This window comes from Herpailurus yagouaroundi, unplaced genomic scaffold, assembly GCF_014898765.1.
Source record: "Herpailurus yagouaroundi ecotype Mexico unplaced genomic scaffold, PumYag 163, whole genome shotgun sequence".
Taxonomy (NCBI): domain Eukaryota; kingdom Metazoa; phylum Chordata; class Mammalia; order Carnivora; family Felidae; genus Herpailurus; species Herpailurus yagouaroundi.
The window spans coordinates 1,898,307-1,920,848 of NW_024412404.1; the positions used below are offsets into that span (position 1 = coordinate 1,898,307).

Here is a 22,542-nt window from a genome sequence, read left to right on the forward strand (position 1 = left end):
CTTTTTATTTTGAAACCATTTACCATCCACATGAAGTTGCACACACACTACAGGGGTCCTGTGGGCCCTGCAGCCAGCCTCCCCAGGAACATCTTCCATAAGCACAGCACAGTGTCAACCCAGAACACGAACACAGGTCCACCACTAGTGACCAAGGCAGAGACTTGAGTTGGATTTCATCAGTTTTTATTGTACTCTTCCTGTGTGCATGTGTGTACACAACTCAAAGTAATTTTATCACATGTGTAGATCCAAGTAACTCACCACAACCAGATGCAAAACTGCTCCAACATCACAAAGAAAGCCGGTCATGCCCATCCTTTCCCTGGTCACCCCCTCCCCCTCATCCTACACCCTGGCAATGACTGGTCTGTTCCCCATCACAGTAATGGTATCACTTTGAGAATGTTCTAGAAATGAAATCGTACATCATATAACCCTTTGAGAATGGCTTTTTTCATCCATCATAACACTCCCCATGCTCCATCCAAGTTCTCACACGTTATCAGGTTAGTTCCTTTTTACTGCTGAGTAGTAAGTATTCCACAGAGTAGATGTACCACTGTTCAACTACTCAATTTTTACATAAATTCATTATGCTTGGCCTTATAAAGTTTCTTGCAAAGAATTTGTTTATTGTATTTCACCCCCTTCCCCAGGCCCTACTGTTTGTTGATGATAAGCTCTTAGAGGCCAGAGACCAGGTCTTAGTACTTTTTGTTTTCCCTTAAGTTCTAATCATCTTGCATCTGACCCACTAGCCCATGAACACAGTACAGGAGGAGATGGCGTGCCTGGGTGGCTCAGTCAGTTGGGCATCTGACTCTTGATTTTGCCTCAGGTCTGAGCCCCCTGTCAGGCTCCATGCTAAGCATGGAGTTTGCTTGGGATTTTCTCTTTCTCTCTGCCCTTCTCCCACGCTTGCACAAAAAAACAAAAAACAAAAAACAAACAAAAAAAACAAAAGAAAAAATACAGGATGAGAACACAAATACCTAGGTTGAAAATGCCAACCCCCAAATACCAGTCTACTAAATCGAATACTACGGCTTTTCAAAGTTATTGCTACGATAAATTTCTCTGGCTCTCATGGAAATGCATTAACTAAAGTAAAAATGTTAAGACTTATTTCACTGTCCACAAGCTCAAGGCTGCAAAATTAAAAGATGATTAATTAAAAGCAGTTCATGAGGAAAACTACTAAGCAAAATGAGGCAAATACAAAATATATATAATCTGTATGAAACCACCTCTCCAAAGGAACATTGTAAGAGGAGGGGGGTAGGGAAAGGACACAACTGGAAACACTAAAATATTAACTCCACCTTTGGATAGAGGGATTCTGGACTCTGGAAAGAGGGACTTTATTTCTGCTTATATCCTTCCGATTGTCCCCAAATTTTCTTTAGTATCTTTTTGCTAATGAAAAAAAAATGTAAAACTGGACTAAAGGCAGATATACCTTTTCTTCCTTTTAAGATTATTTTAAATTACAATTTTAAGAGATTTTAGTTCTACAAATCACACATAAAAACATTGTCTTTGCAAAAACACAGACAATATAGACAGGATTTCCTCTTTAAATCTCCCTAATGTGGCTCTGTCTCCATCCCTCCACCAAGACTGCTCCTGCAATGTCAGCAGTGTTTCTGCTCTGCCAGCTGCAATAACCACTCTCCACTCCTCATTTTACTTGACCTTGGAGAACATCTGATGAAGCTGACCACTCTCTTCTTGTTGAAAGGCTCTGTGAGATCGTATTCCAATTTTTTCCTTCCAGTCCCCTGGTAGCCACTTCCCAATCTCCTTTGCCAGTTTTTCCTCCTGAACTTGACCTCTAAATATTGCAGTTGCTTCAGGATCAGACAGGAGGGTGTTTCTCTGCTCCTTTTATCTATTATGACTAGGTGAGATCTCATCTATTTCTGCAGTTTTTTGTTTGTTAGTTTTGTTTTTTAATTAACTTTTAGGGGCATGTGGGTGGCTTAGGTCAGTTAAGTGCCTAACTTTTGATTTCGGTTCAGGTCATGATCTCACAGTTGCTGAGATTGAGCCCCATGTTGGACTCTGCACTAACAGGGTAGAGCCTGCATAAGACTGTCTCTCTCACTTCCTCTACCCCTCTCCCACTCACACACTCTTTCTCCCTCTCAAAATAAACAAACATTTAAAATAAGTAAGTAAATTCGGCACCTGGGTTGGTCAGTCGGTTGGGCATCCAACTTCGGCTTAGGGCGTGATCTCACGGTTTGTGATTTCGAGCCCCATGTTGGGCTCTGTGCTGACAGCTCAGAGCCTGGAGCCTGCTTTGGATTCTATGTCTCCCTCTCTCTGCCCCTCCCCCACTCGTGCTCTGTCTCTCAAAAATAACATAAACATTAAAAAAACTTTAAGTAAGCTTATGTTTCCGATTCTGTGTCTCCCTCTCTCTCTGCCCCTCCCCCGTTCATGCTCTGTCTCTGTCTGTCCCATAAATAAATAAAAACGTTGAAAAAAAAATTAAAAAAAAAAACAAAACTTTAAGTAAGCTTCTAATTTTAGAATAGTTTTAGGTTTACAGAAAAGTGGCAAAAACAGTACAGAGAATTCCGTATAGACCACACTCTGATTTCCCTATTAACATCTTATGCCAATATGACACATTTTTCACAACTAATAAACCATTACTGATACATTATTAATTATTAATATTATTATTAGCTCAGGTCCATACTTTTCTGGACTTCCTGAGGTTTTACCTAATGTCCTTTTTTTCGTTCCAGGACCCTATTTAGGATGACACTTTATATTTAATTGCCATGTCTCCTTAGGCTCCTCTTGGCTGAGACTGTTCCTCAATTTTCCCTGTTTTTGAGGAGCTTGTTAGATTTGGGGTATACTGATGAGGTATTTTATAGACAGACTATCCTTCAATCTGGATGTGTCTGATGTTTTCCACATGGCTCAGCTGGGGTTACGGGTGTTTACAGAGTAAGACCACAGAGGTGAAATGCTATTTTCACATCAAGGATACACACTCCCGACAAGGCTCCCCATTGTCGATGTGGACCCCGATGGCCTGGCTGAGGTCACATATGTCAGGTTCCTCCATGGTAAGGTTACTCTTTTTGTCCCCTTTTCCATACTTATTCTTTGGAAGGAAGACCTTATGTGCAGCCCACGCTTAAAAGAGTGAAGAGTTATTTCCACTGCCTTAACAATAGAGTATCCAAAAATTATTTGGAATTCTTCTGTATGGGAGATTTGTCTCTTCTCCCTTATTTACTTATTCAGTCACTTATTTATATTAGTATGAACTCATGGATGTTTGTTTTATGTTTGGGTTATAACCCAGCATGACATTATTTCTTGTGTTGCTCCAACGGTTCCAGCTTTGGCCTCAGGGAGCTCTTTTGGTTGGCTCCTGGGTCTCTTTCACATACCTTCATCTTGTTTTTTGAGCACCTCCTTACTTGGCAGCATTATCAGATTTTTCAGGTTCATCCTGCATATCCCCTTCTCTAAGCCCTAGAAACATCCAGTTCTTTTCATTGGAGAATGGAATTAAAAACCAAGATCTGAGCAGTGAGTATGCTTGTTGCTACTGCGGTGTAGACCCTTTTTCAAACTTCCTTAGTCCCCATCTCTGATTTAGGCACATCAAAATATGCTAATTGGGAGTGTCTTTTGTCAGGCTGCATCAAATAATGGACAACCTGAAAGATAACTGTTGACAAGTAATACTCTGCTCATATATAATCCACATATGTAACACCACATATTATTAAAAGGATCTTTCGTAAATTCTAGGAAATACACTTTTCAGTCAAACTGAAAGAGAACTTAAAACATTTCAACAACTTGATGAAACCCGAGATTGCCAATGTTAATCAGAAATGGTAAAGGAAGAAAGGAGCCAAAATGCTTAGCATGGAAATGGAAACTATTTTTATGAATAATGTAATTCTACTAAGAAAGTGATTACAGATTCTTAATACAAAGAACCACAACCTCTTTCAATAAAAACTAAATTGAAAAGCAAACTTGAAAATTCACGTTTTGCTGATGAACTACGTATGGGACAGCAAGGGGCTAGATTAGGAGTAATTCTGCTGCCAAGTACGAGATAAAATCAACTTCGATGATATTATCGAGCTTAAAATAAGACACACATGTTCTTCTCACTTAGGCTGGCTGAAAGAAAAAAAAAATCTAGGTGTTACTTATTACTTAGTTTAAGGAAAAAGCAAATGGCTTATCTATACAGGCACGTCCCACACTACAGGGACAGGTGCAGTGACAGTCAAAATTATGTACACAGAGTAAGATCTTCCTATAGAAGATCTGTTACAATAGAAGTTAATATTCCCAGCCAAGGTCTGACTTTTGCTTTTTTTTTTATTCAATGACCACATTAGGTTTAATGAATTGGAAAATACATGTCTCTAAGGATTTCTTCAGGTTTAAATAAATCAAACAGAAGGCTAAATTATACTTCATATGAATCAACATCACCATCAACTATAAAAGCTACCCCCATCTTGCTTCTTCCTAATGCATGCCTTCCTTTTATATCAATAAATCAGAAGGCAAAGACTTTTATCATGGTAATGAAACCCAAGCATTATTTGGGGAAAACTGAGAGGCAGCAAGGCAGAGGAGCTTTCGGAGAGATTTAAAGGCCATGAGAGAACAGGAGAAACAGATTCCAGAACATCCTTTTGGGCAAGAACAAGGGGGAGATGATCATGCATTGATCTATGATACGAAGTCCTTTTGGTTTGCAAACAGCTCCTCTTTACCCTGCCTGAACCAGACAAAAGTTGTCATGCTTTGTGCTGGACATTCTTTTGATTTCTCCTCTTAAAAAACAAACAAAAAAAGGTCACAGCAGTATAGCACAGGGCTGAGATCCTAACCTCACAGCATGTCTGTGGCAACGTGCATTACTGTAGCATTTCCCCTCATCCACCTGAAGGGCATTCCTCTTTGTCAGTGTTGCAACAGACAAGGTGAGGCTGTACCTAACATGTAGCTGTTTTACTTTCCAAAACTACAAAGCCTTTCCTGTGCCACTCTTCCAAGCAGGCACCTCGCGTTATTCCGCTGTGAAACTCCTCCCCCCGACACTCTTTTTCCCCAACTCTGTTTAAAATCTGTTTACCAGCAAGGACAAGAAACTCAGACTCGTCCCCTCGGTCACAAGACACAATCCTTTGGCTTGCTACCTTTTCTTTCCTCCCTCCGCTCCACTCACCCACCCCCGCCCCCAGCTTCCTCTTTCTTCCTTGCTGGATCATTTACTTGCCCTCCTGGCCCGAGAGCCCCACGCTGTGCTGGTTCTGAGCCAGAGACCCTGGGGGGAGAGAGTTTTCGGGGTCAGATGAAGACAAGCACGCCTTTGAGGGAAAGGCTTCTGAGCAGCAAAGCCAGATGCAGAAGCAAAGCCAAAAGCAAGGCCAGTTCCTTCTTGCATGGCCTGCCTACTAGGGCCCGGTCCCACTCACCCATCAGTGGGACTATCAGGAGGCAGCTTGTGCTCAAAAGAATACAAGCTTTGGAAATAAGAGCCACCCTGCCTTGCAATTTCCTTGGATCTAAGACCAATAGCCAATGAATTTCTGAATCACTGCTTCCTCAATTTTAACATGAGAAAAATGATGCCTACATGAACTATTCTGAGGATGAAAATGAGATAACGTACGTACAACATAACAATAGAACCCACAGGAGATATGCTATGATCCATCTTAGAAAACATCTATCCAATGCTTTGTCAATCCACAGGCACTTAAAATCAGTCTAAGACCTTTTTAAAAAGAATTTTTGGAGTTAAATTCTTTTTAAACAACAACAAACAATCTAAAAACACCAGCTGGCACAATAAAATTTATGCTTAAAAATTTCAGATTAAAACTCAGTCTTGATAGTGATTTGTTTTAGATGTTTCTGAAAAACACAGGACCATTCACCCTCTGTTTACAAGATTTTTACATGCTGGAGGGGAACATATTTGGAGATGCCTATTAGATGTCCCAGATATCAGTCACAGAAGTAGCTGAGGATGTGTACTTACCGGGTGATATAGGCCTGCTGGAACTTGGAGAAGGTGTGTAAGGGATCGGGCTGGACACAGTGCGAGGTCTTAATCCTTGTGCAGACATCTCATTAAAATACCTAAGAGGAGAGGGGGGAGATTATCAGAACTGTCTGCACTTGAGTAGTTCTTAAGAGACCTTCCTATGAGAAAATGTTGGGGGTTCATATTTTGAGGTCAAATTCGGGGTATTTAGAGAGTGATGTACAAAGCTAGGAGACGTGTATACAGTGGACTTGGGGGTCACACAGCTCCACCGCTTGGCAAAGTCCTCTCTCTAGGGGTACGGGCTAGGGAATTTGGAATGTTCTAGCTCCAGGTGGAGGCTTGCCAACAGAACTGCTCCAGTCAACAGAGAGGACTGGGCTTTCCTTCCTCACACAACAGCTATGTAGAAGTCTACCTCTGCTATCCCAAGAATTACAGACACATCCATGCTTTAATGGCTACATTTAAATTATTATTTGAAACTCAAAACCAAACAAGCCCTCTAAGATTTATGTCATCAAATTAAAGCTTAAAGATAATGGTATTCCCATGAACTGGAAGTCAATCATTTACAAGACAAGCTTTGCTTAACAGTCACACGCTAGAATGTAGTAACAGACACTAGCACAGCACATGTACCGCAGCCACACTTGACCACGCCATTCCTCCTGGATGTGGAAGTCACATCAGACCTGAGAATACTCAGGCATGATTGTTAGGGAAGTCAGCCTTTATGCTGTGAACAAGCACAGAATGCTGACACGGAGAGATTTCTGCTTGAGAGACTTCCCAGTAAGCTAACCTTCAGAGGCCATACAGCCAAAGGAAGAAATGGCCGTGTGTGCAGACATCTTTATGCCAGGGAAGATCTCAGCCCTGATTGTCAATCAGTTTATGAGAACATGAACACAGCCATTTCCATGCTGGTTTATGTAGCTTAAAGAAAACCAGGCTCCGAAATTTCACATACATCTCTCAGCTACCCACTGTTGACTCTTCCTGCCCCTCCAGGGCAGCCCACCGTGGTGGCACCTACATCCTGCTCGACAATGAAAAACACCTCTTCATCTTTAAGGAATAAACAACTTGGAGACATCTCAAGTTTCCAACTATTTTCTTTCTCTCAAATGTGACATTGTCATTCCTAGTTCAGTATACAATATAGCTGCTCAACTAAGACTACTACTACCAAGTAGTAACTTTGAAAAGACCTTTTTTTTTTTTTTTCGGTCTGTGATTAAGGAAAATGGCCAATGCTCTTCACTTCCCCATCCTCAGCATCTACTTGGCACCACGGCGAGCGCGAGCCATCTCCTTCCACATACAGCAGGATGCGAAGGGAGACCTCTCGGGGCCTGGTTTCCTTTATTTTTCCACAAGGCTCAGAGGACGTGCACACCTTTCATCATCCATTTCCAGGCTGGACTCGCTCTCAGAGAGCTGCCGACAGAGGGCTTCCCTTCTCTCCATCTCCCTCTGCAGCTTCCTCTGCAGCCGTAAGTTCTCTTCCCGCATGTGGCGCTCCTCCTCCAGATACTGCGCCATCTTCTCGGAATCTGAAAGGCCAGAGCTCTCCATTAGACCATGGCCAGAGCAGGCGCCGTCACACCGCCACGTGTACTGTGAAGGCCTCCCAGCAGCAATGCTGAGGCAGCGGCTCTCCCCCACCCCTACCCTCTCGCCCGGGGAGATCTGGATCTAAGGCTTCCCCTTCGTGTTGAAGTTTACCCACGGTTTGCATTAAGAAAAACACATGCATACAAAGCGGCACTCGGAGTGGTTAGGCACCTTCACTCCCACTTACTTGCCTTCTAAAGTGATGTTTGTGGAAGAGGAAATGGTGGAGCTGGAGCCAAGTAAGGGCGACGCTGGAGCCGAGGGGGGAGGGGGCCAGCCAGGGAAATTGCATCAGCCCTGAGCTCCCCTCGAGGAGGCACCAATTCTGCTGCCCCTCAGCTCCAGACACAGAGGGAGCCCATCAGCCTGTTAGCACACCAGTGAGAACCAGGCTACTAGAACACGCGGTAGGTTAGAATTCTCTTTATAAAAATAGAAATTGACATAGTGAATAGCTTTAGATGAATATGTCACGTCTAACTTTCCAGGTGTGTGTGACTCTACTTCCCTGACTCATGCGCAGCCTGAGTCAGACGGCAGGTACAGACCCGTGTGCAGGTAGGCTCCAGGGACGGAGTCCAGTCCTGCTTATGACAAATTCCTGTTCCTCAGGAGCTGCCCCACTGAGCGAGGCCTCTGCTACAGTACCTGTCTCCTGGGCCAGGGTCAATTAGCCTCAGGGCTAGATGGAACCAAGCCAAGCCCATCAGATTCTCCATACAGAAATCTGAAATGTGGAACTGACATCTTCATGGGGCTCTACAATGTCCTTGTGCTGAATTCTCTGGAGCTTTCACAACCCCCGCCCTTCTAAGATCACTCTGTGCAGGACTGTGGGGTACTTTCTGGCACCATTCCAATTAACAGTAAAACGTGACCACCCCCAGCCCTTTGCTGGTTTACATCTGACAGAACGTGTTGTTACTAAGTCACCAAAATAATGTTAACACAAAATGTAGGGTCAACCCATCTTCTTGCTTCCATCCTTTTCCCCTCCCTGAGCCAATGAACATCCTGGGAAAAATAAAATCTCCACCTATTTCTCATTTCTAAAAAATAGCTACAAACTCAGAGCGGTCATGGTCATGCTGAGGAAACAGTCCTATAAACTATTGCTCCATATTACTAGCCCACTCCAAATTTAAGAAGGAAGGAAGGTGTGGAATGCCACAATGACCACCTCTTCCCCACAAAGTGACCCTACTTCAACTCTCCAGTCCAAATTACTTTCAGTTTTAAGCACTTCTATGAAGTTCTGATGTTTTGGCAAATAATGACTTTTGATGATAAGTATTCAATGATTTCTAAGACCACATCATTACAGAACATATAAAAGTTCTTGAATACCCTTATTTTAGAAATACAAATAAAAATACCAAAATTATTAAACAGTTATGTGCACTAAACACTAAATCCCTCAGTTGTTTTCAATATAACCAGAAACCCTGCTGTCTAATCCAGATGCAAAAATCTCTTTAATTGAAGGCATGCTGGGAAAATATTTACAAAGTACACTTTTAATATAAATGATTTAAATTATTTCATCCCAAATATGCAAGCATGCAGAATTTTTCACTAGCTCTACAGGAAGCACTAGATTGGCCCCTTGGAGTATTATTGTTTCTAGAACAAGAGGGACGGCTGTTGGAGCAAGTTGCCTTTCTTTTCCATAAATAGGAAAGCTTCAGAGAACTGAGGATTTATGAGGCTTCAAGAACAATCATTTAAGAGAAACACTGTCTTTCAGATGCAATCCTTTAGCATCCGAGGAAATCAGCAGGGGAATACTTAATAATCTATACACAAGAACATCAGTCAGCAGGAGTGATGGCTGGAGGACTTTCATGGCAGTTGGGCAATTAACCCAGAAGCTAGAGGACAGAGAAAGCACCAGGCCCAACACCTCTGAGTGTTACAGCGCTAGCTGCAGATGGCTGACACCACGGTATTCCTTGGGTGCCCTCTGCTGGCACACCACCACACTGGATTTCAAGAGACTGGATTTACTCCCATGAGTGAGTCACCACCCTCTCACCCTCTCTCACAGAGTTCCCAGGACTCAGGGGGCACAGTCGATGCTTCCCCCATTTTCAGCCATCTTGGAACACTCAGTCACAAAGTTAGCATCAATAGAGGATGACTTCCAGACAGACTCCAAAGAGGCAGTTCCCATATGATCCAAAGGTGGCCTGTACATTTTGCATCCCTTTCAAGTTTACACTTTTAGAAAATGCTGATGCCCAGATCCTACCCCAAACAAATCTGAATCCTGAGGATAAAGCCTCTCCACTGGGATACTGAAAAGCCCCCAAGGGATTTTCATGTTTATCCAGAGCTGAAGAACTATTGGGAGAGAGGTTCAAGTTTTGACACCGCTGGACTTGGAGGGTAAGGAGCCAACTGTCCCAGCAGCATGGCAGAGAGGTGGGGTATCTGACCTCTGGAGGATGAAGGAAAGTCACTAACTCATCTTCTCAACCAATCCAGACCAAATGTGAGCAGCAGGGAGCCACACGCCCCTTCTTCCATTCAGCTTTCTCTGCCCTCATGAAATTGAAATAGCACTTATGGATGCTCCTGTAGTCATCTGCAGTCTCTTCAAAGACCAAATAGTGCCGTAGGAAGAAAGTTATGGGAATGAAAAATTCTCCCCCAATTTCTTCTAAAAGTTTTGTCTGGGGCATAAGTATACATGAGAAAGAACTGTAAACTGACAGCACTGGAGGAAGTTCAGAAAGGGGCTAAAAGACATCTGACACACCAAAAACTCAAAAGATATCCTAACATAACTAGTATTTGAAAACTGATTTGTTTTCATGAAATATATGTAGTGGTTTTCAACCCGAGGTACACATCAGAATTCTTTGTATTAAAACAAATGGAGGACCAGGTTGTACTCCTAGAGTAAGCCCAGAGTCTGTATGAGGTTAGACAGAATAATGGACCCCCAAAAGATGTCCACATCCTAATCCCTGAAGCCTGGGATTATGTCACTTTACATGGCAAAAGGGACTTGGTAGCTGTGACGAAGTTAAGGACCTTGGGGTGGGAATTTATCGTGGATTATCTGGCTGGGCCCAAGGTAATCAAAGGGTCCTTGTAAGAAGGAGGCAGGGGAGCAGGAGTGAAAAGATGCAATCCTAGATGCAGGTAGAAGTGATGCCAATGTAAGAAGGAACTATGACCCAAAAGTACAGGCAGCTTCTAGAAGCTGGAAAAAAACAAGGAAACAGAGTCTCTCTAGAGCCTTTTACCAGAAACCAGCCCTGCTGACAGCCTGAGTTTAGCCCAGTGAGAGATATCTTGGACTATAGACCTCCAGAACTGAAAGGTAATATATTTGTGTTGTTTTAAGCTACTAAATTTGCAGTCATTTGTTACAGCAACAAGAGGAAATGAACATTGTTTTTTAAAGGTTCCAAGGATGATCCTGAGTCACCATCCCAGATGCACTACTGGACTAGAATCTGCAGTGAACTTTAGAGAAGACAATGTTAAGGTATGAATCACCAAAATTTTAAATGCACATTCACGTGACTCAACAAATCCACTTCTGGAGTTTCTCCTGAAGATGCTCTCGCTCAGGTATCAAATGTGTGGACACAGATGTCCACTGTGGTTGCAGCATCACAACTGGTGTTAACTAAATTATGGTATAAGGTATCCAAGGGCGATGTACTCCAAGATCCCATAGTGGATGCCTGAAACCAAGGAGGGCACCAAACCCTACATATACTAGGTGTTTTCCTCAATATACACACCTATGATAAAGTTTAATTTCTAAATTAGGCACAGTAAGAGGTCAACAAAGTAATAACAAAATAGAACAATTTATAATAACAATTATAGCTACATGAAGTTGTCTCCATCTCTCTTGTAGGGAGGGCAGGCCACCCAAGATGGGCCACTTTGGCACAAACATTATTTTGAAGTAAAAACAATCCAAACCCAGCAGATTTAGGAAAAGCTCTTTACCTTCCCCTCCAATGCCTGCTTGTACCAGAAAGAGAGCTATAAATAGAGATTCCTCTTTACCTAAGAAACTTCTCTACATAATAGGGCTTTGTTTTCCAAACATCTCCTCTCACCTTCCTCCTGATGGTCTGTCTCTCCTTTGTATCTTCAGAACCCTCCTCCCTTTGTCCAAATAAGCTTCATGTTGCCTGTAGATTTCCCATACGTATGCTATTAAATTTGATTTTCTCCTGTTAATCTGTCTCATGTCAATTTGATTCTTAGTCCGACTAGAAGGACCTTGAAGGGCAAGGGAAGGTCTTCGTCTCTGACACTCTCAAAATATCTTACTGTGCGTACTCACCCTTCTTGTGATGATGTGACATGATAAAATGCCTACATGAGGAGATGGAAGTGACACAGGCATGTGACATATCATCAGGCTACTACTGACCTTCTGATGCTAAGTCAGGAGGAGAACCATCTGCCTCTGGACTGCAGTTGACCACAGGTAATGGACACCACGGGAAGTGAAACTGGGGGTACGGGGGCACTAGTGTATCCACTTAACCAAATACCAAGCATCCTTTTAGAAAAGGAGTAAGACATCTCTATGTATTAGCAAGGAAAAAATTACGAGATACAGTAAGTAAAAAAAAGAAAAATACAAGAGTGTGTTCATTGTGCTACTTTTTGTATAAAATAAGTTTATCTGGAAGAAGAAATAAAAACTGTGTAATTGTGAGACCTGGGTGGTTGGGGTCAGGGATGAGAAGGACAGCTACTTTTCCCTGCATACCTTTCACTACAAGGTCTATTCAGACCCACATGAGCAACCCAACTGCATAAACAGGAGAAGCCCAAGCAAATACACAGTGCCCTAGGCAAGTGTTCAGAAATCTAGTTCCTTTGATTTCTAACTCAACATCTTGACCTTTTCCAAAATAATCAGTATAAATTTTTAAAGCATTTATTCCTCAAGTATGATGAACAGATGTTATCTGATGCTAAAGTTTAGTAGTAAGGAAAATAAATACTATATTCTCTGCCTTAATTCCCCAAAAGTACATTTGTTACTGCAATCTTAGAGATGAACATGGGGCAGAAGATTAATAATAGTGCCTGATTCTGGACCCTCCTCAAATTATTTGATTTTCTAGAAGTATTCTAAACTATTTGCCTTGTCCCACTATAATACTTTCAAAAATAATCTATTCCAGGATGATAGAAAGATTTCTAGACACATGTACTGGTAATGAAATACAGTATGGATTTGATTTATGCAAATTCAATGGTAAATACTGGTAAAATCCTGTAGCTGGGAAATGGATTCATTCTGTACTCGGAAGACCAGTGAAATCAGAGGCTACATACGCTGTAACTGAGCGGCTCTCAGCTGCTTCTTCAGCCTCTCCACTTCATTCTTTAAAAACCTGATGTGGCGCATCATGTTTTCTGGAGAGTCTATCTCCATGGAGATGTCTCTAGGCGACGGGGGCGCAGAGACCGGCTGGTCTAATTTCTCCTGCAGGATTCTTCAGTGAAAAGAAAAATTCCAACAATGAAAAACAGTTTGCCTTAAAAGACAAAACAACCTACTAGCTGGAGGGCTTGTTTTAATAGCAAACTCCTGTAAATCACCAGAATTCACAGGGTTGCCAAACTCCTCTGCCCATTTTATATCTACTTCTGAGCTCCCTTACCTAGTAGGATCCAGTCAAGGTCAAAAGGCAGGGCTGTAGGATCCACCCTTTTTTTTCTTTTCAGGGACCACTGATAATTAAGCATTAGCGAGAAAGTCTGCAATGTCTGCTTCTGCTTATTATGCCTGGCATACAGTAGGCACTCAGAATTATCTGCTACCTAAACATTCATCATATTGATTTGTACGGTTGACTAAAGAAATTTCACTCAGTGCTGGTGAAACTTACAAACTCCGTATTATGAACCCCCTTGGAAGGTGGCTTCACATAGACTCCACTTCTAAAATTCCCTCCTGAAAAACCAATCCTAACAGCATGACAAACTGGACTGAAGGCCCTTTACTTTTGGCCATAGCAGAGGCAAAAAGATAAAGAACAAAATAAAACCAAAATCACTGGGTTAATAATTGGTGGTCCCACCTTCTCTACCAATTATTATTAGTTTGAAGCACATGGAATGTGAATATTCAACAACTTTTGACCTACAGATGATAATTTCATATTACTTAACACAATACTCTGGTACTTATCTATACAAAACCTCCAGCTGCATTCTGCAAAGGAAGGCAGACTGACAATGGACCTCCAGGTCCCCTTTTATAAGCTGCTAGGGTTTTGGTTTGGTTTTTAACTTTTTACCTTTAAATTTGCCCAAATGCAAACAGTGAATCACCTTCAGGCCTGCCCTTATTGAGAAAACTGGTATGTTAAATACTGTAATGATCCCTGCATTTATTATATTAAGTAACTTTTAATAATTCAATTTATTAGTACCACTACAATAATGCAAAACAGCCAATTCACCTACAGCTTGAATATTTCCCCCAGGGATAGAGCTCCATTTTTCACTTAAAGACAGGACTATATTTTGCAAATTTAGAGATGAACTCAAAATAACTTATGGATGTTCATGCAGACCAAATAGTTATGGCAAAAGGACTCTGGTTAGCAAACAAAAGATCCTAGTGAAGTAGCTTAATGAACATTTTTAAAAAACTCCCTTTCCATACCCATGAACACATCCCACATACAGAACCTCCCTGCCATTCTTCAAGCCCTGCTCCATCACCCCCGCAAAGTACATAGTACTTAGAAATTAGGGCCTGACAGTGTTTTGCATAAAGGGGTTCCAGAAACATTTGCTGTTGAATGACATTTCACATCCATGTACCTACTTTTAGCACAATTCCTAACCTTAACTACATCAAGTTTTTTACAGTAAGTTTTAAAATCGATAATTTTCCTGTTAAAATTTCAGCCTTCCTCATGAAATACATTCTAGAGATGTGTAATCATTAACTGTACACAATATACATCCTAACCACTTTAGAAAACTGGGGGAGCCAGTTCAACAAGGTAAAAAGTTGAAATTGCAACCATCTTTCAAACAATTTAAAGGTGAAAAATAGCACCTTAGCTAATCTCTTCATAGCCTTTAACCCCAAATGAAAGGAAATTTTACTGGGATGATAAGAGAGAAATATAAAGAGGTGACCAGCATGAGAAGAGTTCAGAAGGCTGTCAACACTTTTTTGGTTTGGCAAATTAATGAATGAGTGCATCACTCAGGGCATCACAATGCCCCTTCTGTTATCCTTGTCACACCCAGCTCAGCACCCCAGACATGCACACACACCGTACTGAACAGCAAGACTAAACAAACCGCTTTTCAGCTTCAAGTTTGTCCATCCTTTTCCAGAGACGATTAACTAGTGCTTCTTGTTCTTGTTCCAAAGTATTTTCAAGGTCGATCTTCTCTCGTCTCAACTAAAGGAAGGGAAAAAGTTTTACTGAGAATAGTAGGCCATTTAAACCTTGTTAATGAGGTTTTTTGATTGGACCATTAGGACCCCCTTGCTTGGAGAAATCTGCAAAGAAATGGCCAGTTTCCTGGCACAGACACATTAAGCGCATCTAGTTCTTAAACTTCAACTGAGAAAACTGAGACAGGTTCACTCTTTGATGTGAATGCTTCATTGCCCCCTGGTACATGAATCACACTGCGTGTTTCAGCATTTAGTCAAGACACACAAAAATCTTCTTTAAAGAGGGTCTGGGGGAGCTGTGCTTACCACTCACACCAGGATTTATCCGGGTCTGTCCCCCCCTAGGTTCTGCATGTAGTTAAACCAGAAAGGTTATATTACCATGTATATAAAGAACTCAAACACCTCAAGACAATTCTACATACTGGTTAAAGGATGCACAATACTAGTAACTTCTGAGGAGGTAGGGAAGAGAAAGATCTGATTTGGGGGAAAGTATGCAGCTGCAAAGGAAACCCCCAAATGCACTCTACTCCATGAAAAGAAGCAAACATGGAAAAATTCATTTAATCAATCAATACTGGGCAATATGCGAATACTGTGAACAAGGCCACTGGCAGGGAACCAAAAAATCAGAATTTTCTGCCCTTCATGACACTTAATTTTAGTGGGGGCATAGATAGTAAGTGAAATAAGTTATATACTTTGGTGGAGAGCAAAAGAGAGATGAAGAAATACAAGGCTGGCAAGAGGGATAGAGAGTGCAATGCTAAATTTCACAGCCACAGTAGAGGGAATGTGTTATATCATTCTTACACTTCTCTACATGTTTGAGATATTAAATAATTGTAACAGATTTTTTTTAAGAGAGAATGGCTACGGTACTGCCCCTGTGCTGTCTCTTCAACCAGTAGCAATTCACTTTTTCAATCACCGAGTCAACAAATTATTTCTGATTGCACAGCTGCAAAGATGTCCTTAGCAGGTCACAGAGACTCCTCACTGATCAGAGGTCCCTGTGTACACAGTAAAATGAGACCAGTACCATGTATAAACCGTAGACTTTTAAAGCAACCAGAGCAGATCTTATTAACAGTGAATAAACCAAGATCACATGGTCAAATGAAAATACAGCTTGGAAATACCTTCCCTGCACGGGGGTGGGGAGGGTGGTGGGGACTCAGAACAAGTCAGAAGCATTCTGTGCAGTGAAGCTGGGAGCACGCGAATGCACAAATGCTCTTCGGAATGTCAGACACTTTCAACCTGCAGCAACCGGGAGAAACCCTGGAGCAGCTCATGGAACCCCTATTAAACTGCGCGATTCTCTGCACTGACCACACGTTTAGCCAAGCTTTGAAGTACAATTTACAGCCATTTTTTTAAAGAAACAAAATTCCAAGGCATTTACCCTGTAAGGATCCTGTTCCCATGTTTAACTAAAAGCATTATAGAGAGTACTTGGCAAGCAAGGAAAATTTCAAGCTAGGAATTGTTTTACCATAGGGATGCCTAGTAAACTTATACCAAATTGCTTTTAATTTTAGAGTAATCATGCATAATGCTAATCAATAACTCTGAAACGCAAAATCAAGACAAAGCTGTCTCTACCCATGTACAACTTACTAAGCATGTGGCTGTGAGCAGACCCTTATCCACTAAATGAGAAGCCTGGCCTACCTGACCTGTGTGGTCCCCTCCAGGACTAGCCACTATCATTCTCTGTGAGGCTTAAGATGGCAGCTGTCTTCAGTCTGAGCCAGTTCAGCTCCAGACCCTTAGAGATGGGGGGAGCAAGAGAACCATCTAAGGCCATCCTTTCATTTCAGCGCCAAGAGACCACTGCCCTGGGATATCATGTGACTCTGGCAAAGCGATATCACCAGGATAGGAGTGGGAGCAGTCACCACGGTGGCCAAAAGAACTGGGTCCTGTCCAACCCTCAACTACAGGGATCCTGAAAGGAAAGTAAGATTTAGGGTAAGTTATTCTGATTTGCGAGCCAACAATTCTTGGGAGCAGCAGAGCAGAGGGTAGTTTAGGAGTCTGACTCGATGCCGACACAGGTAAGAGAGCGGGAGAAACAAGCAGAAAAGGTACGTGAATCTCAGGTTCTTTTCAGCACCTACTGGTTGAGCTACAAGTTATCAATTTACTGCCTTCAGTGAACCAAGGCTTCCTGTGAAAGCTGGGTTTGCTGTACCAATGCTCTATGAACTTACTTCCATGAAGCAGACGACACAGGAGGCCCCAGCTCAGCGGCTCAGACGCAGGGGTTTCATTACACAGGCGGGCAGTGCTGTAGGAGTCCACATTATCTTTAAGCCTTAGAAAGGGTAGGGTCTTTCGGGGTTTTTTCAGTTTTAAAAAATCTCAACTTTTCAATAAATGAATTATGAATGAATGAATGCTTTTAAAAAATTAAAAATCTCAACTTTTCTGCATTGCTGAGGAGCTCTGACACTAAAGGGCAAAGAAGTTAGAGGAAATGATATTATCATGATTAATTATGATTATGATTAATACTCTCTTAAGTTCTGGATCAGAGTTGCCCTTCCACCTCTTGTCTAATTCCACAACCTATACATCTGGAGCCAGAGCATACACACCAGCTCTGCCGATTCAGACAGAAGTAGATTTTTCCATGCTTGCACTGTCCTGATACCAGACAGTCCTCAAAACTGACAGTGTATGTTGAGTTTACAGAGTAGGAAGTCAGAGAGTCTTGCCTGAATGGAAACATCAGCCCAGTGACACACTGCTTTCCTTATGCTGGTCTCTAACTGGCATCCTCTCCCCAACTCCTTCCTAGTAATACCTGAGGGCTTTTTACATTCAGTGTTCGCACAACAGGCGCCCATTCATCTATCGCCAACATCAAATTCTCGGGCAAACCCAAGCCACTCTGACTGCTGATTCTGCGAGCACTCAGCACCAATGGATATCACGGATTTGTATAATACTCATTTGAAAGCCTGCTTTATAATTAAGTCAGTTCAATGGACTGCCAAATTCTTTTCTTCTCTTCAGTAGCTCTCCTTTCCATTGCAAGTTAATTAATGTCAGACCAGGAGTTCTTATTATGTTCCCAAAATAAATATAGAAACTTTAGTGGATAAACTTTGAGTATAATAAATCTAGCTGGCTCATCTGAATTCACAGCCCATCCTATCTGTACCTTCTCAGTGGGCAGATACTGACCCATTACCAAAAAAGCAAAAGGTAGGGGGTGGCCGAGAGATGGCTCCAAACACCATCACACTTCTTTCTCACTGCAGCATTTTCGGATTTAAAGAGAACTGGGACACTGGGGGCAGAGGTATGAGAAAGAAATGGTTAGCCAAAAAGCCTCATGAGAACTTCAGCCTAACCATCGTGTTCAATCCTAGAATCTTGGAAGGTCTTAGTGAACTTTGTTCAACCTATATTAAAAAGTTTTAGTCTAACAATATTATCCTTGTTTCCATGGGAAAATATATTTTGAGCCCCAAACTTATGGCTTAAAAAACAAATTTTGGAAGGCAGCCCATTACAACTAATCCAAGATAATAAAAGAGAGGGAAATGCCCATGAAATAAGAGCTATCATACAAACAGAACACAGACACACAGTTTGTTACAACATACAGGAGAGGGTAGTTTAGGTGGTGACAATGTAAGGAGAGTACCCCATGTTTAAAAAAGAAATCACAGAGTCCTCGAAGACCTGTATTAACCAACTCTTAGTTGACTAGATTTTTTTTTTCCTAAAAGAGAGAGATAAATCCTAAGAAAACAAGTGGGTACTATGGATTAGCACAACAATCCCCCCGAACTTTCCAAGTTAGGTAGTATCTGAAGGCTATTGATAATTTAGCCCAATTGCCAATCAATTTGTTATATAATACCATTATAGATGTTCAAAGTGGTGACCCTGGAGATACAACAGAACCACTTGGGAAAATAACAGTAAATATTCAGAAAATGACTAAATTACAGTAAAAAAAAATGTATTTTTTCAATGGCTGAATGTTTGTGTTCCCCCCCCCCCCCAAATTCATATGGTAAAGCCTTAACCACCAATGTGATGGTATTTGGAGATGGGGCCTTTAGGAGGTAATTAGGTTTAGTTGATGTCATGAGGTCATGACCCCCTTGATGATGGGATTCATGTCCTTTCTAGAAGTCAAGAGAGACCCTGAAGCTTGCTGCTGTCTGCTCTCCCCACCACATGAGGATACAAGGGGAAGTGGGCAGACTGCAACTTGGAAGAAGGTCCTCATCGGGACTCCATCACACCAGGATCCAGATCCGACCTCCAGAACCATGAGAAATGAGAAATAAAGCCAGTCTATGTTGTTCTAGCAGCCCCAATGGGATAAGACCCTTTTGTTTCTACTACAAGGAGTAGAGCCAATAAAAGATCTCATCCCATCCTACTTTGCCAATACATTCGAGTTAATCAAGGTTTTACATAGACATAGGAAAGAACAGGATTCATGAGGGGGCTATTAAAACAGATCAGGGGCAACTCACATGAAAAGAGTTGAGTATAATAATACATCATGGTCCTTACTCTGTGGCAAAGCCTTGTTCGCAAATTAAAGCAACAGACATGGAGTAAAACTTAAAAACACTCTGTTAGTGCCTCTCTTGGTGTCTGTTCAGAAAATCACTGGAATTTTGCTCAGCCCTGACAATGCTCCTCCTAGGTGGAAGATATCTGACCCTTGCCTTCTGAAGAAAAAAAAAAAAATTTTTTTTTTTTTAAAGAAATCAAACTGCCAATTTTTATTACAGATTTTATTACAGATGAGTTAAGACAGGTGTTCATAGACCACAGAGCCCCCAGGTACCTATCTGATTAACGAAGCTGCAGGCTGGTTTCAAAATTAAAACCAAGTTCTAGGTCATCACCACTGCTAGTGTAATGCAAAGCCAAATAAGAACCGAGGGAAGCTGGTCAGTGAAGAGCAACAAAAAAGGAGAGAAAGGCTGCTCACTTTTAAGTCCAAGAAGTCAAAATCACAAGTGAAAAATCTATCTATGTACATCAGGAATATACTGATAGAGGAAAAAAAGGAAAGAGATGTTAAAAAAAAACATAAAGAACTATACAGCAAGATAATTAGGGCTGCCCCTTGGGTGAACAGAATATTGGTGATAATTTCTCTTCCCGCCTTTTCCTGCTCCCACCCAATTCTTTAATGAACACTTACTATTTTTGTAACAGAAGAAATTTAAAGATGTCTGATCTTAAAAGTGAAAGTTCCCAGTACAATTTAACAGTACATCCATTAACTGAAGATGATAATTTATATATACAAAATCCAGAATAAGCCAATAAAATCTCAGAGGATAATAGTGAAGTGTCAGCTATTTGAAATACTCTGAGAATTTTCCAGATAACCCAGAGTCAACCTTTTATACTACAGCCTCCAAATATATTTTCTCAAAGACTTCTCCTATAAAAATTAGATTTGTTTTCTGATGAACTGAACTTCAGGACAATATTAATATTGCATCAATATTAACATGTAAAAATGACATTATTTCATCATTTTACCAGTTTAATAAATTTTATTAAAGTTTAAAACTTTTATTCAGTGATGTTGAGAAATGAAGGCCTTTTATGAAAACACACACACACACACACACACACACACACACACAGAATTATTCAGATTTATATGGTTTCTGGACTTAAGTTTTCATCACTTAACCGGGATAATATACAAATTTGCATAGTGGGTAAATAATTCTAGGGGACTTTAACATAAGTACCATTGATGGAACAGGGTGTACATTCTTTTGCTACATCCAGACTGCAGTGGAGAAGACCTGGGAAAGAAGTCATAACACAGTGTATGTTGTAGATACAGTATCACATCACTGGCTACCACCAGTCCATTATCTAAAATAAGCTTAAGAAAATAACATTAGGGAAACTTCTCTTGATATGCTTTATCCAAAATGGAAGTTTCCATGAAAAGTCATTACTGCATCCATCCCACTTCCTTACGCAGAGATGTTGGATTTACTTAGACATTCATTCATTAGCCATGCATGTTTAGCTAAGGAGAATGCCCTAAGTCATCAACCAAATTACTGCTCTGGTCATAAACAGATTTCATGCATTTCAAAATCACAAGCAATGAGAAAGCCTGAGTACAGTACTCTCTGGATGTTATTGCCCTTACTGTAGCATACCAACGGACTTCAGTTTAACTGGCGAGAGTTTTCACATACATACATGCATGCATGACCAGAAACACACACTGTTGGATCATGGGGAGGTATCTCTTTCCTTACACAGGAAACACATTTTGAATTTTTTCCCTGCCACTATGTAACAACATTTGCACCAACTGATCCACATGGCAGGTGTTATCTGATACTTCAAAATAAAGTCTGACAAGATGAAACACAGTGCGTTTTTCTACTTAATTGAAATGAGATCTAGCAAAGAAATTCTGAGGGATTTTTTTCCCCCATATCCTGCAGAAAGACTTCCTTATCTGTGTCCCTGACAGAACTCAGAGTTTACTTTCCCAAGTCTGGATTTGGGACCTCTCAGTTGGCTTCATGACATCCTTGGCTTCATGACATCCTGTTTTCTGGATTACAAAACAAATCAACTGAAAAGAGAGCCCACTCATGCTTCCTTTGACTACTGGAGGAGTGCCCCCAGCTTGCTTGCTTTCAAGGCACAAAATTCCACTAATTTTTCAGTTATGCTTTTTCCCAGCTTTCCCAAATAAGCAGTAGGTAAAATGCTTGTACCCAGGCTTCTCAAGCAACCCAAACACCCTCAAGGATTTGCTACAATCAAATTGCCACCCAGCTAACTTCAGGATTTACTATGATTACGTCTGGCTGGCTGTACCCTAATGCATTTTGCATAAATGTGCAGGCACAAGTTATGATGTTTTATTTAAAAATAAAATAAAATCAGGGTAGCAAATTGTAATACCCTACAGTTTTTTTTAAAGGAAGAACAAAGAAAAAAAAGGGGGAAGATGAAGAAGAAATATGAATAGTTATTTGAGGGGTGGATTGTAATCCAGGTAATGTTTTTATCATTTGTGTACTTCTGGGTCTTCCGATTTTTCTTGAAAGAGCAATAGATTATTTTCATATAAACATTTAATTAAAAACTCCCATGATTTCCATAATTTGAGATTAGCACTTGAAATCAAATTTCAAAGTATGCAGTGGTCACTAAATTTCATCTCTTTAACGGAAGTAAACCCCAAGTAACATGGTTGTTCTTTGGGGGGAAAAACGGCACACAGAAATCAGCAGGTACTACCCAGATTCCTCGCACTGCAAGAATCTGCAAGGGCAGCAGTTAGTGTGAATGGAATTCTAATAGAACCCAGTAGGGCCACATTCCCTCTGGTCTGTATTTTGAATGAATTAGTTTGTATACAAGTGAGAAAGGCCATCTTGTATCCTTG

At 41.2% G+C, this 22,542-nt stretch overlaps 1 protein-coding gene across 2 annotated transcripts in view; it reads right to left on the reverse strand.

Moving 5' to 3' along the window:
* The window catches only part of CCDC6 (coiled-coil domain containing 6), a 108,827-nt gene that overhangs the window by 10,607 nt on the left and 75,678 nt on the right, over positions 1-22,542 (reverse strand). Inside the window, exons 4-8 of one of the 2 annotated variants that reach the window (XM_040485090.1) lie at positions 15,002-15,105; positions 13,010-13,170; positions 7,464-7,620; positions 6,056-6,156; positions 4,051-4,173 (exon numbers count right to left, since the gene is read on the reverse strand). In XM_040485090.1, coding sequence (XP_040341024.1) covers positions 4,136-4,173; positions 6,056-6,156; positions 7,464-7,620; positions 13,010-13,170; positions 15,002-15,105 — 561 coding nt within the window. In that variant the 3' untranslated portion in view covers positions 4,051-4,135. Of the gene's footprint in view, positions 1-4,050; positions 4,174-6,055; positions 6,157-7,463; positions 7,621-13,009; positions 13,171-15,001; positions 15,106-22,542 lie in introns of those variants that run through there. The other variant, XM_040485089.1, reaches the window with a different exon arrangement.